The sequence below is a fragment of the Thermobia domestica genome, chromosome 13, assembly GCF_964235325.1.
Source record: "Thermobia domestica chromosome 13, izTheDome1.hap1.1, whole genome shotgun sequence".
NCBI lineage: Eukaryota > Metazoa > Arthropoda > Insecta > Zygentoma > Lepismatidae > Thermobia > Thermobia domestica.
Genome location: NC_137466.1, coordinates 63,938,897 through 63,954,710, shown reverse-complemented (window position 1 = coordinate 63,954,710; position 15,814 = coordinate 63,938,897). Strand labels below are relative to the sequence as shown.

Below are 15,814 nucleotides of genomic sequence, written 5' to 3'. Positions count from 1 at the left end.
TTATTTTTATTTATTTATTTATTTATTTTGTTGTTAGATATCCAAGCATTTTCAGATAGGCCCGCAGGATCGGCGGATGGAATCTCAAGCAAAGTGGAATTTAAGGTAGCAAACAGGGATAAAAGTAGATCTGAAATGGTAGGGGACACGCTGTCCCCCGTGCCTACTTTTGCCCATTGTAGAAAGTGGAGGACGCCATAGATATTTTGTGGAAGTGGGGGAAGGACGTCTGCGCGCGTTCCCCTTTGCTTTTACCCCCTGGTAGCAAACATTATGTTTATGGATTGTAACGTTTAAATTAATTTATTTTCTGCGTTCATTTCTTCACCAACATGTACTTTATTTATTGTCTGTATTGGCTTACAGGCATAATTAACCGAAATTACGATAACACTGTCGTGGTGTTGTATTGTGTCCCGACAATATTGTTATACATTCAAACATACTTCGTGTGCTATCTTAAGGCAACGTTTCTTTATTTTTATTCAAGTAGTTGACAGTTTTTATTAGTCGGAATGTTCTACGGACCACTTTACTCCTGTCCCCTTCGAAAGCAAGTGTATCTTTTTTAAAAAAGCGTACTCCAGTATAAGTTTACATATTAAAATGCTAGGTTTATATGTTTGTCTCCAATCCTTTCGACAATGAGATCCCGAAAACCACAAGTGCTAGAAACGCGCCATTTTCACTGGTCGATTTCAAATTTTGTGTAGATTGTCCAGTTCTAATTGAATAGGTCTATTTAAAAGCATGGCCGTTATTTCTTTATTACATTTTTAGAGATACACTGGAAATGTTGAAATTAAAAAAAAAAAAATCCTACAAGTTATACATTCCAACATCACATAGCTGTATATAGGGGTTTATATATCTCAGGCATTTGTTTCATGACCAAATGATAATGAAAAAGTAAGGATAACCATTTCTCCAGTCTAAGATGAATCTTTATTATTTGGAATGTTTTGCTCAGTGAACACCATATATGACAGACATTATAATTAATTGTGTATGTAATGTATCTGCTTATTACATACTGCATGCAACAAGAAAGAATACACTGATCATACATGAATTAGAAAATCCAACCGGAAGTAGTCTCAAATCTTCCAAACGTTGAGAGATATTGAAAAAAATAATCAAAAAAATCTCCCCTTTATGGTACCCCTTGCCGATTTTTATTAAGACTTCTCTCACTTGTGTCTGTGAAGAGACATGTACAGATGTGAGAAATGACAGAGATTCATGCTCATATGTGAATGATGCGCTGTGTAGAGAGCGCAGGTTCAACTAGTATATTTTTAAAATAGTATTTATTGAAATTCACGTAGTTTTATATTTAAAAGAAAATAAAAAAAAATAGTTTTTGTTTGTAATAATTGAAAGCCGTCAAGAATATTTTATAACTATACATCTATATGAGCAGTATAGTTTGTATAACCTGTACCCTGTTAATATGTATAATCTGTTATTATCTGTACCTCTTCGAGATTCTGCACTACAGTAATACGCAGTTCTTAAAATGGATTTTTTTTTATCTTTAATAAATCTAAGAGGACTTAACAGGCGAACCACAATTTGAGAACCACTGTCATAGATGGGAATTTTAGCCTCAAATTCAACGTTTACATACATAAAATTTGTCTGATGCCTATAGTATACCACCGACACTATTTTATGTGATGCTCTGGCACTTCAGTTCATCAATAATTTTAAATTAACTTTTTTTCCCCTAAAGTAGACGTTAATTTGTTTGTTATTAATTTATTTTTTTTAAAAAAAATTATGCGAATGGTTATATTTCCATACAGGCCGGTAGCCAGCCCAAAAATGTAGGGGGGGCTGAAGTTATGGGGGGCCCGATCCAACAATATTATAGTTCATCACCATATTAAAGTTCATTTGCAAGCCTACCGTGAAAATTTTAGGGGGGCGGCCCCCTGGATACGGGCCTGTTTCCATACATTTTAAGTACAAAATATCCAGTTCATTCTTTTCCTTCTGTGAAATGTTTCTGATTTCTTCTAGTGAATTGATGTATTGTGGTTTACACGGTAATAAACGAGTAAACATGTTGAGCAATTGTAAGAAAGGCAATTGGTTACTAGATATTAACTTTTTCCTTATTGCGCACTCGCTTTTGAAATACAATTATCGTGTGTGAACATTGGAGAAGGGTGGGGAAGAAGACGCAAGGTTTTCTGTGTTGTCAAATAAGTAGTTACTTGGTGTTTATTGATAACCGCGGCGAGTTCATAAGATCAGTGCCTGTTGCTTGTGTTGTCAGTAGAGGACAGGCATCGTTGGGAAGTGATAGCTTCTTCGATCACGCGTTTCTTCTTGAACACTTGGTTTCATCTGTGAACGGAAGATGCGAATCTCCGGCGTGATAAAACAGTTGAGTTCAATGTTGGATTTCTATTCACATTTCAACCCATCTCCACTTTCTATTAAGAAGTTCATAGACTTCGGTAAGTTAATACAGCATGTAATATCACCTGGGCATATCTTTTGTGGGTAGACTTGCTAGTCAACGAACTTACTAGTCCCTTACTGAATTATCTATGTCAGTGATGTGCAGTGGCGTATTTACGATTTTGTTTCGGGAGGGGCTTTGCTAACTTTCAGGGGGGGCTTTGCCTGGAAATGTGAAAATTCTGCAAGATATTTCATTTACTTTACTATACTAAGTAAGATTTCGGGGGGGGGCTTAAGCCCGGAAGCCACCCCCCTAAATACGCCACTGGTGATGTGTATTATTTGAGAATTTCGATAGAGCATCAAAAACTATCTGAGAAAGTGATGGATTTTTTCGCGTAGCTCTTACCGTTCCCGAAATATTGGCCAAAAAAAAGTTCCGATTTCGGGAGCCATATCTCGGGAACCGTAAGTCATAGAGAGATGATATTTTGGGAATTTTTCAATTTTTAGCCCTCCATTTCGAACATGTTTTCGTATAACAACATACCGTAGAACGTTTTAACAAAACTCAAACAAACCATGTGGAAAATACTGAAAGAGATTATAAATGGATAGATATATTACAAGAATTATTTAATGAGTATAATAATAAAGTACATTGAACAATTGGTATAAAGTCTGTAGAAGTTAATAAGAAAAAAATCTTTTTAAGGTCGTTCTGACAATGCTCTTGGAGCATTTTCAACTGTTTTTCTTTTCTTTTTTTTCTTTTTTAATCTTATTCAAAACATGTAAAGAAGGATTAAGAAAATGATGGGAAGAGTTCAAAACGATACTATAATGATGTTGATGATGATAAGATTCTAAGAAAAGAAAAAAAGGAAACGAGGCACGAACAGTAAACAGTCAGCAATGTAGGCAGACGGCAAATGCGAATTCCTTATCTACAAACATTACAGGAATTGAGTGGGCTAAGTTTGCTTATTATGAGTCCTTAAGTGGATACAGCTAGTATTAGATTTGCCAGATTTTACGATATGTATGTAGTTTCACATAGTTGCGGAATAGTTTTAGGAAATTGGGACATTTATAATATTATTGCAGTATAGAAATAGAGATTCTAGACGTCCCGGATTTTCATCATGTCCTCTCCGCCCCCATTTTTTCGAACTTCAGATATCCCGCATTTACTCCAAAACAGAAGTTAATAGACCTACTATTCGTGCGATATTGAGAAAATACCGTTTTTATTAGTCATCGATACTCAACTAATAGGAATAATAAGCGCTCTGTCACTCATTTTTGGTGTGTGTTGAATTATATAATTAATTCTGGTATTTTCAGCAGAAAATAAGTGCCTAACTATGAATTTACTATAAATTATCGTAGGGTGTTAGTGGTAGAGCGTTCACCTCTGGTACATGGGGTTCGATCCCAGCTCGCGCCAAGTAAACTTTGTGGTGGACAAACACCGTGTGCGTGGGTTTCCTTGGGTTACTCCTGTTTCCTCCCACTTTTCATTCCACTATTTCATTAATTTCTCATCATCAACGTCTTCTTTAGCCTACCCGGCATAACCGTGGGACGTAAAACTCAAAGATTTCATTTCATTTTTCATAGGGTGTTCCGGTTTCTCAGTTTGAAAATCTGGAATCCCTACAGAAAACAAACAACTATATTATAATTCCCCTTGGGAGCTCATCTGGTTCAGATCCCACGTTAAGCTGCAGCTCCTTGTCTCATGTAGTTTCGATGTTGAAAGAGATCCTAAACTCAAATCCAAGGAACCTAGTACTTACATTTCACAATTCTTTATTGCTGCAAGCAACAATATAGTTGTACCCAAGCTTCATGCGCGCACACACACAACACACACACACACACACATATATATATATATATATATATATATATATATATATATATATGTATATAGACTGTTCCATAATTCGTGTAATTTTCTAGAGCTCTGGCAGAATGTGAAGTTTTCATAGTATTAATGTGAAATTTGGCATTTTTATTGAAAAATGTCTGAATTTTTCAAATTTCAAAAGTAGAGAAAATTACTGTTTAGCCCCTCTTTTGGGGACATAAACACAAAAGTTCATTTTTCTTATGGGAGATTCAATGTTAAATTTTGGAGGCAGTTTTCTCCAATAACTATTGCTAAGGATTTTGGTACAAATGAGTGTTATATGATACCAAATGCAATGACACTCATCCGCAATGTTAGTGGAGTCGTCTCAAACATTATTGTGGGTAAGGCTCCCCCTTTGGGGGGCAAGGGGCATAAAAAGTGGTGGGTGGAGTGTTTAATAAAATCCCAATTTTTATTTTAGGAACGCCAGTAAGCATAAGTTTCAGCACAAATGCCACAGAACTAATATTTTGATGATCCTTGCATATGCCAGTAACTTATATGGGCTACAACCCCCCATCCAAAAGTCACATTAAAAATTCAGCGTAATTATTTTTGCACGGACATACGGGAAAAATATTTTAATTTTGTCAATTAATGGGAAATTTGTTATTGTAGTAAAATGGTAAGGTTGTAAAATCTGGAATGTTATTTTAGTAACGCACCACCTGAGGGGGGCACAGAGGGCGTAGCATAAGATAATGGATCTTTATAAAAGTTCCAAATTTTGTTGTGGAAATACCAGTGAGTGTCAGATTTATCATAAATGCCACAGAATTTATATTCTGATGCTCCTTGCATGTACCAATGACTGACACTGTACAAAAATCTCACAAAAATGACCATAAATATCCTTTGTAAGGACACACGGGAATACATTTTTTGGTAAATTAATGTGAAATTTGGTGTAATTGTAGTAAAAATATATGCCTTCTGAAATCTGGAATGTTAGTTTGGTAACGCACTGCTTTAGGGGGGGGGGGGGGCGTAGCATAAGCATTTGGAACTTTATAAAAATTTCAAATCCATTTGACATCGTTTATCACTTCTCCAAGTTTGCTACAAACTTACTCTAACATATATATACATCTAGAAATTAAAATGCTACCTTTGTATGTTTGTGTATAACAGTTCATTCCCTCTGAGAGTCCTCTCATTCTTCACTTGCGTGTAAAAGGACATGTACTATACAGATGTAGTGAGGAAAAAGAAGATTCATGCTCATATTAGAATAATGCACTGCATAGACTTCATAAAATATCTATTATTAGTTTAATAAATTATCCTTTAATATGCACTATGAAACTTCCATCGATACAGCTGCATTATTTGTGGTAAATATTCAACTACTGTCAAAAAAAAAAAAAAAAAAAAAGAGAGAGAGAGAGAGAGAGATGTATAATGGAAAGTGTTAAATCGAAGCTCATCATCCATCCCAATTGTGTCTACTTATGCTTCTTAACATTTCATGAGTTCTATACTTACATGGGAAGAACCAACTAATAATATAATTACCTTGCGTTTCTTTCTAGTAGTTGCATACTGGTATATACAGTGTACGCATTAAAGTTCGTGTGACATTTCTTAAATATTTGATTTCTCTTCGATGCTCAAGTAGGGTTGCAATCTATCCCGAATTAGGTGGGACATTCTGAATTTTAAAGAAATTTTTAGAGTCCCCTGCCACGCTTAAAAAGGACGCCAAATTATTCAAAACATTTACAAAATATGTGACAGAAATTTTTATTGACATTTGTAAATTTCGACCTATTATGTATATCTTTGACTATCGAGACATCGATATGGTTCTATCATCATAATTTTTCGTTGGCAACAGTAGTCAGTGTCATTGAGGTTATTCTTTGATTAGGTCAATGGTTCATTACTTATTAAGTCACTGTCAGCAAGCTGATTATGTGATTTTAGTTTTCCTTTTCTCATTCAGGAATATATGTACCATCTATTATTCTTAATATGATTTTCATGTAAAAAAAAAAAAAAAAATCTGTTTGAGAAACCGGTGATATGCACATAAGTGTGTGTCGCTTTAGGCTTAGCCCCAAAATGACAACCCTACTTTCAAGCTGTCACTTGTGCTTGAACAAGTGCTTGTACAAGAACAAGTAAGGTAGGGTTTTCGGAACAAATGTCTAATAAATTGCTAGATCAAGATAAGAAGTGTTGTTCATGGTACATTACATTAAATATCAGGCATTTCCTCGTGCACAAGCACTGTATTAAAAATAACGTGTTCGGAATAGGACGTCTAATTTCTGATGGTACATTTTCCAGTAGCCAGCAAATGCTGTGCATCTTAAAACTGAAAAAGATATAATTTTCACAAAGAACAATCATAAGACTTAATATAAACAAAATGTTGGAAACAAATAAGTATAATTCCACTTTATAACTTCCAACTGCTTTTATATATATATTCTTTAGAACATTTACTGAGAATCTTGGTACTTAAGTGCTGAATTGTTCAACAATGATCATCTCGAAAACATCTTTAAAAAAAAAAAAAAAAAAAGAAGAAGAAAAAAGAAAAAAACTAGAATTGTATTATGTAAAATATATAATGAAATTTTAAATTTTCTATATTTCTCGACTTTTCGGTGTCTTCATAAATCACACCAGGAAAGTTTTAAGTTGTTGCTGCCACGAAGCTTTTTTTTTTTTTTTTTAAATTATTGTCCCAGTTCTTCAGGAAATCAAAAGTTTAATATAAGACTATATGCACTACACTTGTCTGTAATTGAACTTTGAAACAATAACAAGAGGTTAGTTAATTCTACTTTGGCACTAAATAACTCTATTCATTACATCCACCAGGCAGGTGTTTATTTCTTTTCTCTAATTTTTAAGTAAACATTATGAAGGATGAAGCACTTGGCAGTTACCACGTGTTTACTATGAACTGAACAGCAAAGTGAATTCCTTAAATATTTTAACATACGGCTGATAATGGACATGCGTGAAGTCAAAAGTTCGAAGAAGCGTTTCGTAAAAAGAGAATCCTAACTTTAATGGGACAGTGTCTCGCTGGTAAAACAATATGTATTCTGAGTAGAGCCCTTCATGCCAAACGATTTTGTGCTAGGGAACATAGTGTTCGTGGGTTTGGGGTTGTCTGTTTTCTTTCACAATCTTTTCTCTTTCATCATTTACTCTCATTTGCCGTTCGTCTCCTCCACAATATTTTTAAATAGAAAATTTACGGTGAAAATAGGGTGTCTCAAAGTGCTATATTTCACCGAATTTTTTTTTTTTATTTTCTCTGTACGAAAAACTATTTTTTTTTTTTTTTTTTTTTTTTTTAATAGTCGGAATGCTTACAGTGAAATATCTAACAATTGGGGAAGTTAGATTTTCACCATAAATTTTCAGAATATACGTGCATAAGAAGTTTATATTACTTGAGTAAAATCATTATAAAATTTTAATTTTTAAGTATTTAATTTTTGTTAAAAGAAAAGTGAACTTCTACTCAGAACCTTATCAAAGTAAGAATGAGTTCAATAATATTCTGATTCACCGTTTTGATCTGCAAGACGTTCATTGTGCTACATAATAATTTATCAACGGTTGAAAAAGCGACAGCACATTACAGTGCTAGCAAAGTACAAACTACACATAATGAATCCAATATTGTATCAGGAATGAGGTAAAGTTTTTCTGAACCGTTAGACATAAAGCACTAAATTATATGATGTTGTTTTAGAAGTAATTAAAAAAAAAAAAAACACTGTTTCTGCGTCGCCGTTATCTCCTGATACAGCATAGTTTCTAGTCAAATGTGGGCCAGGTTGTTTCTTAAGGCTCTGCTATCAAAGCTTTCCAGATGTCGTAGTTTCTCTTTCACGTACTTCTAATTGCTTTTTATACATTTCTAATTACGGTAAGTTCTAAAACGTAATTCGATCTACCAAAAAATTCTTAAACCTACTATTTAAGAAAATATTCATCTTTTTATCGTTTTGACAATGCTTGTCTAATTAAAGCGGAAATGCGACAAAAAAGTATATTTTCTCATTAATTTGACTCGTAAGAAGTATAAACAAAATTATCAAGGTTAGTATTATAATAAAGAATATCTGTAATCCTTTAGATAGATATAATAGTGTCCGAACAAGAGCGGCGGACTTAATATGCTTAGTAGAATGTATTTTTAAAGAATAATGACAAATATTTTTACATCATTATAAACACGTTAAGCTTCCAATTTAAGGATGCCAGGTCTGTTTTATGCAACACGTTGTGTGATTTAATTGGTAATTGTTCGTACACGTAATCGTGTAGTGTGGATTTCGAGCTGATAGAGTGATAGGATCGTATCTCAGGTTGAGGATGGAAATGTCGTAACGGTTAATGGAGAGCTGTATCGTATATATATATTTTTTTCCCTCTGTGACTTCGTTTGAACTGAATTAAAATGGAACACAAGTGATTTAAACTAGAAGACGCTACTTCCTACAAGATGATTCTCTTGCTGCGTGAGAAATTCCTGGGCCAAGTCCTCTTTTGAAGTGATAATCAGAACTGACCAGTTAGGCTTCTGAAATTTCAAAGGTCTACAAACACTAACTTTGAACGGCGCGAGAACTCAAGAAGGAAATTAAACATGTTATCAGGTACATCAATGAGAGTATGTGCAAAAGTAATTATGAGTTAAATGGAGAGAGCGAAGCCCTAAAAACGTCGGATATATTTGCTCTATGTTACCTTCGATTCTTAAATCTTAATTGTCCATTGTAACTATATGAGTACTACCTACTTTGTAAATGTGCATTATTTTACAAAGCATATTAAATCCTTTGGATTCGTTGGAACACCTAAGAAGTACACAACAAACATGACATTGCCTTACACAAATTGTAGAAACTACACTGTAAAGAGCTGGAGGAAAAGGTTCAAGATCAGTATGCTAGGCGCGTAAAAAAGGAAGTTTATTTTGTTACATAAAATACGAATATCCCATTCCACAAATTTCGGAAATTTTACTCCGAATGAGTCAGGAAATAAATTCAATATGTAGATGACGAGGAACAGAGGATTTTTTAAAAAGTGGAGCATAAGAACATGAAATTTGGTATGCATGGTATATTGGTATACAATACTACTATCATATTGATTTGCATGAACTTAATCCACCTTAAAGGGGATGGAGGAAAAGGGAAATTGAGATCTATTACATGTTTCTTCTGAACAAGATTCACACAAAAAGCGCCCATATACCTTGAAATTTGATATATTTACATTGTATGCACAAAATGCAAATCTATCTTTTCATCAGGAATGCTAAGATTTCCTCATGATGAATCCAATATAGTATCAGGAATGAGGTAAAGTTCTTCTGAACCGTTGGACATAAAGCACGAAATTTGGTATACGGGTCTTTTTGACAATATATATGTATATATCATTTACTTACGCAAATTTAGTATTGCAGACAGAGAGGAGGAGTTGTTTGCTAGATTGAGGAACGATTCTGAAATTCTTGTGAATTTGAACTATTGTCAACAAGTTTTCCGAGCCAGAAGCCGGGGGTGGTTTACAGAGGTGATTTCAGATTTCTTTGAACGGGGGCTCAATACACGAGGAGTGAATGAAAGTAATATTGCGAAAATATTTGTAATACACATTGAGCACGATGCAAGATATCCGCGGGGTTGTAGGCCTATATCTCCTAATATTTATCTTTAATCTTATCTCATAACAAATAAAAAACGGGCACTTTAGTTAGTATGACAAATTATATAATTTTTGAAATACATTGACCATTTAGTATTATAATGCTTTCTTATGAAAAGCAATCACGTGTGGTTGATTAGTTTAGACTATTTGATATCTCGACGATAAAAAAGAGTACAACTGCTTATAGGTATCGAATGTCACTATACATGATACCCAAAAGAACTTTTACTGCTTTTCAGCGTCGTTGTGAGATATTAAAGGTAATCAAATTTATAATTTTCAAGTGCGATAAGTGTAAAAGTGAAAATTACTAAAATATAACAGATAACGATTGTTTTGCATGCGTGGATATTAAATTTAACGAATGTGTTAATTGGATTCATTATTTTCTTTATGCAAGACTTCATGGTCATGAGGAAGTTAAAAAAAAAAAAAAAACTTATGAATTTGTTTTTCGTTCACTATTTTAAAAAGAATAATTAACTCATTTTCATCTTTTCAGTTCTTTTAAAATAATCTAATACATTAATTGGGTGAAATTATTGTTCTTTATCAACTTTCATGTACATAATGTTTGAGATCGTATTTTTACTTATTTTTATGATTATTGTGTAGTTTTCAGTATATTATGAATTATCAGTATAGGTATACCCAGGTCGAATTTTGTTGCTCCTAATTTTTCGGAATTTCGTATTTTTCCATTAATTAGGCCTGCTCTTTTTAAATGTGAAGCTTTTGTTTACTAGATGTGTGTAGAGTTCCGAGATTACGAAAAATTTCCAATTAATAAACGTAAAGTATAAGGATGTATAAGTAAAAGTATAAATAATTCATATAATTGCAGACAAAATTAAAAAGTAAGTTTGTGTTAATTTTCGAATTTTAGTTATTATGTAAAATCGAATGTTATTAGATAGTAAAGAAATTGGTATGACAAAAGTACAAAGCGCAGAAATAATTTCATTAAAGGTAGCAGTTATTAATCAGATCAAGATTGTGTACCGAAAAGTGGTTCTTTTAAGGTGAGCTCCTTTCATCACCGCTCAGTATTGGCTGTATTTTGACATACCGAAACCATTTAGAGAGCATGAAGTTTGTACCAGTGTGTGTTCAGTGTTTTCCGCAAACAAACCTTCATATTTGAAAGAGCAAAAATGCCCACTCACATTGAAGTATATATGATGCCAGAAATTTGTTTAGAATTATTTTATCGTACAAAGATTCCCTGTCGTTCAAGAACAAAATTATTAAAGAAATGATACCAGAAACGTTGATTGCAAGTGTTATGTTAAATTGTGGTGGGTTTATAATGTTAAATAACGTTCAAGATGTGTATATCTTTGTTGTACTTTAGTTATTTGTTTTTAAACACTTATCATTTGTTAAGATAATGTAGTACAGTTTGTAAGATTTTTAAGTTTCAGAAAAGTAAATTGTGTCCAACTTCTACAGAGATAACCTGTTATATCATTCATTCTTTTGTGTCAGAATGAAACAAACAGTTCCACCTAAATACATACTGTGTACTACTGTATAATACAATGTCGGACGACATCAAAGTATATGTGACGTGTGTCTGCAGCTTAACGTGGGACCCGAACCATGTGAGCTTCCATCGGGAATCGATCCCTGGTCTCCCGCGCACAAACGGGTACTCTAACCATATAGTCACGAGGAGGTCATATCATCCAGTGGCGTACGCAGAAAGGGGTTCAGGTTTACATGTTCACGTGACTTCAGGCGTTTGTATACATATCCTAATATAGTCTATTATGCACAGTATCGTGTTTAAGCGGGGGTTAAAATCCCGAGATTTCCCTTATTTACGCGTGAGCTCTTTCGTGGCTAAGCGGTTAGCGTACGCGCCTTTGGCGTGGGAGACCCGGGTTCGATTCCCGGCGGGAGCTCCTGTGGTTCGGATTCCACGTTAATCAGTAGCTGCACGTCTCATATAGCCTCGTTGCTGAACGGGACGTTAAACTCAAAATCAATTCAACTCTCTTATTTACGCCACTGGTATATCCTATCATGACAACATTTAAGATCTTAGTTTCTTATATTCCATCAAAAATGTTTTCCCTCTTAAAGAAAAGAAAGAAGAAAATATTAGGTATAGGTAATAAAGTAAGTTTACTCTTGCTGCCATCTTTTTTCTACGAATTGTTTACTTTCCATTTTGCTTCAGCTTGTTTCATGAAAAGTTGTGTGTTGAGTATTAGTAGAATAATAATTGAGTATTAAGGTCGAATTATAGACGTGACACTGACGTCAACAGTTGCTCAAGAGATTGTAAAGTGGAGTGATATAGGTAATAGGTTGCCCTTTTCTGTATGAGCTCAAGTTATGTGCGTGCGTTTGGCGCTTTCAACAAGACATTCTACTGTTCCGTGTATTAGGTTAAATGTCATGGTCGACTGATAAGAATTAAAAGTTCGTTAAAGATATTACATTAAGAAATATATATGTATTTAACATAGAATATTGAAAAGTGTTGGTGATAAGATTCGCAATTAAGGTTCCAGTAGAGTCATCCATTTTGAAAGAAACCAGAATATTCTGAAAAGAAGACTCATTTTGATAATTTTGTTTTGTAATTCGATAGTAAGTATTGTTTTCGATAAGAGCTTCCAATCTGAATCACATCAGGTTCCATCGCTTTTTAAAAACATGTAAAATCATCTTTTTGGTAGCTTTTCTTTATCTATATTATAAAAGAGAACGTACAAATCCTTTGTTCCCTCATCACGCTAATACGGCTGAACCAATTTCTTTTATTTTTGGGGGGTTATTAGGATTTGGACCCTAGATGGTTTTTATCATATCACTTTAATTTTTAATTACCAGTGTCTTGAGATAATTGACCATTCAAGTGTCCATACGTACAAATCCTTTGTTAGTTCATCATAGGTAAAAATAAACGTATTTATATGCAACCCGCATGACCGTGTCACTCGGCGGGTTAACATAAATGACAGGCGCTATAATGTTAACATTTACTGCAATTTGAAAGCGAAAAAGTAAAAATTATCTAAGTAACAAAGTTTATTGCGTTCCGGGGTGACCGCAGCGAAGCGGGGTGAACGCTGCTAGTACTTTATACTTCTACTATACGAGGTGAATATTTATACTTTTAATCGAGAATCAAACTCTGAACCATGTATACTAAAAATCATTTTCATAAATACGTAATGCATACAATTTACATTTTTTAAATAAAAACATGTTAAATACAAAAAAATTCACAATATTCTAAATCATCATTGTAATTTACAATATATTCTTCGTGTGTAACCCATTACTGTATTTACGTATGCGAATTACAAATTCAAAATGCTCACTTAAAACAGGAAATTACTCAAGATATACATCTATTTTCTTAACACTATATTTGGATAATTACACACATGCAATCAAAAACGGGCTGCATTAAAATGGAAACAAAATCTTTCCTTATGATATGTAAATTTGATTTAAACTACTCGATGAGCAAAACAATAAGTTTATTGAAAAAATTATTAACGTGTAACAGTTTCACTTATGATGATTACAAATGCGTTTATTTATTTATTTATTGTTTGGTGATACCACAAGTGATTTGAAGACACTACAAACGCACTTAAGAAAGATAATTACTAAAGTTCTACGTATATTTTCGCAACATTATAGTTGGATAATTATACACAAAAACGGAAAAGAGTTGCATTAAAAACGAGTACTAGAAATTCACGAATTATTATTACGTATCCGATAGAATACGTGACGTATGGTACGATCATCATGTGTTACAAATGTCTTTTAATTGTAAAATCTATTGTATGAAAGCAAATTGACAACTATAAATGATGAAATAAAAAAAAAAAAACGAAACATTTCAGTCCCCTGAAAAAATAAATAAATAAATTCAAAGGAAGTTCACTTGACACTGTTTTCATCTCTGGCTCCTGACCTTGAAATACTATATCAATATTTGCTTGATGTTTTCAAGGAAACCAAAAGAATCTTCACATGGGATGTTTAACTCAGGGATTTGAATCCTGATTGTAACAGGGCAGTGTTCCATAACCCGTTTCTGTTCGCATACAGCATAAATTATCGAAGACTCAACTCATTAAAAGTTATTACTCTCACAACGTATTTTACGTTACTATTAATACAATGTATATTGTAATTAATCAATTATTATTCTATTTTAAAATCTTATTAAACAAATCAAACCGTGCATTTGTTAGTAATTTGTAAACGTGAGTTAAAAATTATTATGGCAGATGGGTAACGGATTTATACTCTGTAGATGAAGTTATTTTACTGTAGAAAATACATATTTCTATTACAATTAAAGTAAATATTTGTACTTATGCTTTCAACGTGTTACTTATGCCTGCTTAACTGCACGCAGGCAGCTGATCCATGGAGGAATCGTTGACAATGTAAATCTCATGTTTTAATCGATGGATTTGAGACTTCCCTCTCTGATGTTTAATTTCAGTTAATAACGAGAATCCCAATTCAAAGTTGATTGGGAATTTCGCAACTGATTGTGTCAAAGAGAGGAATTTGAGATATCACTAATAGCTTCTAAAACCAGGAATATTTTCACCATCTCTTTATAAACACCTTTTAACAACGTTTCAACAATTTGTGTGTTTTTTTTCCGTTTGCGACCTTATAATTAGCTTTCATTACATTTTCCGAAACACGTAGCAGTTATGACTTTTTTTTTTTCAACAACCGACGAAAATATTATGTATAGAATAAAATATGGCAGAGAATAAAATATGGCAGAGAATAAAATATTGTATAGGAATATAAAGCACAGTAACTGGAGTAAATTAATAACAACAACTCGACAATTATTTCCTTACAATAGGTAAAAGTTCCCGATAGACTTTTTATCTCGCTCTCGCTGCGGTAAATCGTTTGCGGAACACTGTATATATGTATCTGTATCATACTATATGGAATTACCCACTTCTTTGTTACTCTACAAAATTGTCTACTTCCTTCTGTCTAGAAATCAAAATAGGCAATTGCCAATGATGCAACATGTGTCTCACGAAACGTTGATACATCTTCACGGATTCCTTTGTATGACAAGAGAATTCCATAGTTTGATGCATATGATCAAATATAAATGCTTAAATGATATTTTAAGTAGCGACACGGCTTTAAATGTGCGTAACAATCCTGATACAAACTGAGGGATTTTTTTTTTTTTAATTAAAGGGAAGAAGGACGAAGGTCACGGCTTCGTTGTTTAGTCAATAATACCAACAAAATACGCGTACATGTATTGTGTAAAGTTATATTAATCGGTTGTTCTAAAAATGGCGCCCGCGGACGTTTCAAAACAACAACATCGTTTGGGAGGTGATTCCTGACACCAAGATGAGACAAAATATCCTATCCAAATATCCAAGTTTCAGAATCCTGCGATACTTCTGGAACTTTTGTAGAGGTAGTTGGTGAGTACTTCAAATTATATGCCCGTAGCCAAACTCCCTCTATAAAAAATTTTGCGTGAGACCTTAGGATTAACATGTGTATTTTTGGACAAGACACATGTTAGTTACTAAGTGAAGTCTTGTCCCGACTACAGTAGGTCCCATAGTTTTGGAGTAATGGACCTTTTAAAGTTCATTTTTTCATGTTTTCGGCAGCGTATAACTCCGAAGGGAAGAAGCATTTGTGCACCCAGGTTGGTCTATACTTTTTGTCTTACCTTGGTGAGGAATCACCTCCAAAAAACGTTGTTGCTGTTTTTTGAAACTCTCTCTCCCTCTCTCT

At 33.6% G+C, this 15,814-nt stretch overlaps 1 protein-coding gene across 4 annotated transcripts in view; it reads left to right on the top strand.

Annotated features, from left to right (window-relative positions):
- Positions 1 to 15,814, top strand: part of Pdk (pyruvate dehydrogenase kinase) — a 171,877-nt gene that overhangs the window by 122,157 nt on the left and 33,906 nt on the right. The window contains exon 1 of one of the 4 annotated variants that reach the window (XM_081735822.1): positions 2,255 to 2,468. The exons of 2 other annotated variants lie outside the window; for them this stretch is intronic. In XM_081735822.1, coding sequence (XP_081591948.1) covers positions 2,369 to 2,468 — 100 coding nt within the window. In that variant the 5' untranslated portion in view covers positions 2,255 to 2,368. Of the gene's footprint in view, positions 1 to 2,254; positions 2,469 to 15,814 lie in introns of those variants that run through there. One more of the 4 variants, XM_081735824.1, reaches the window with a different exon arrangement.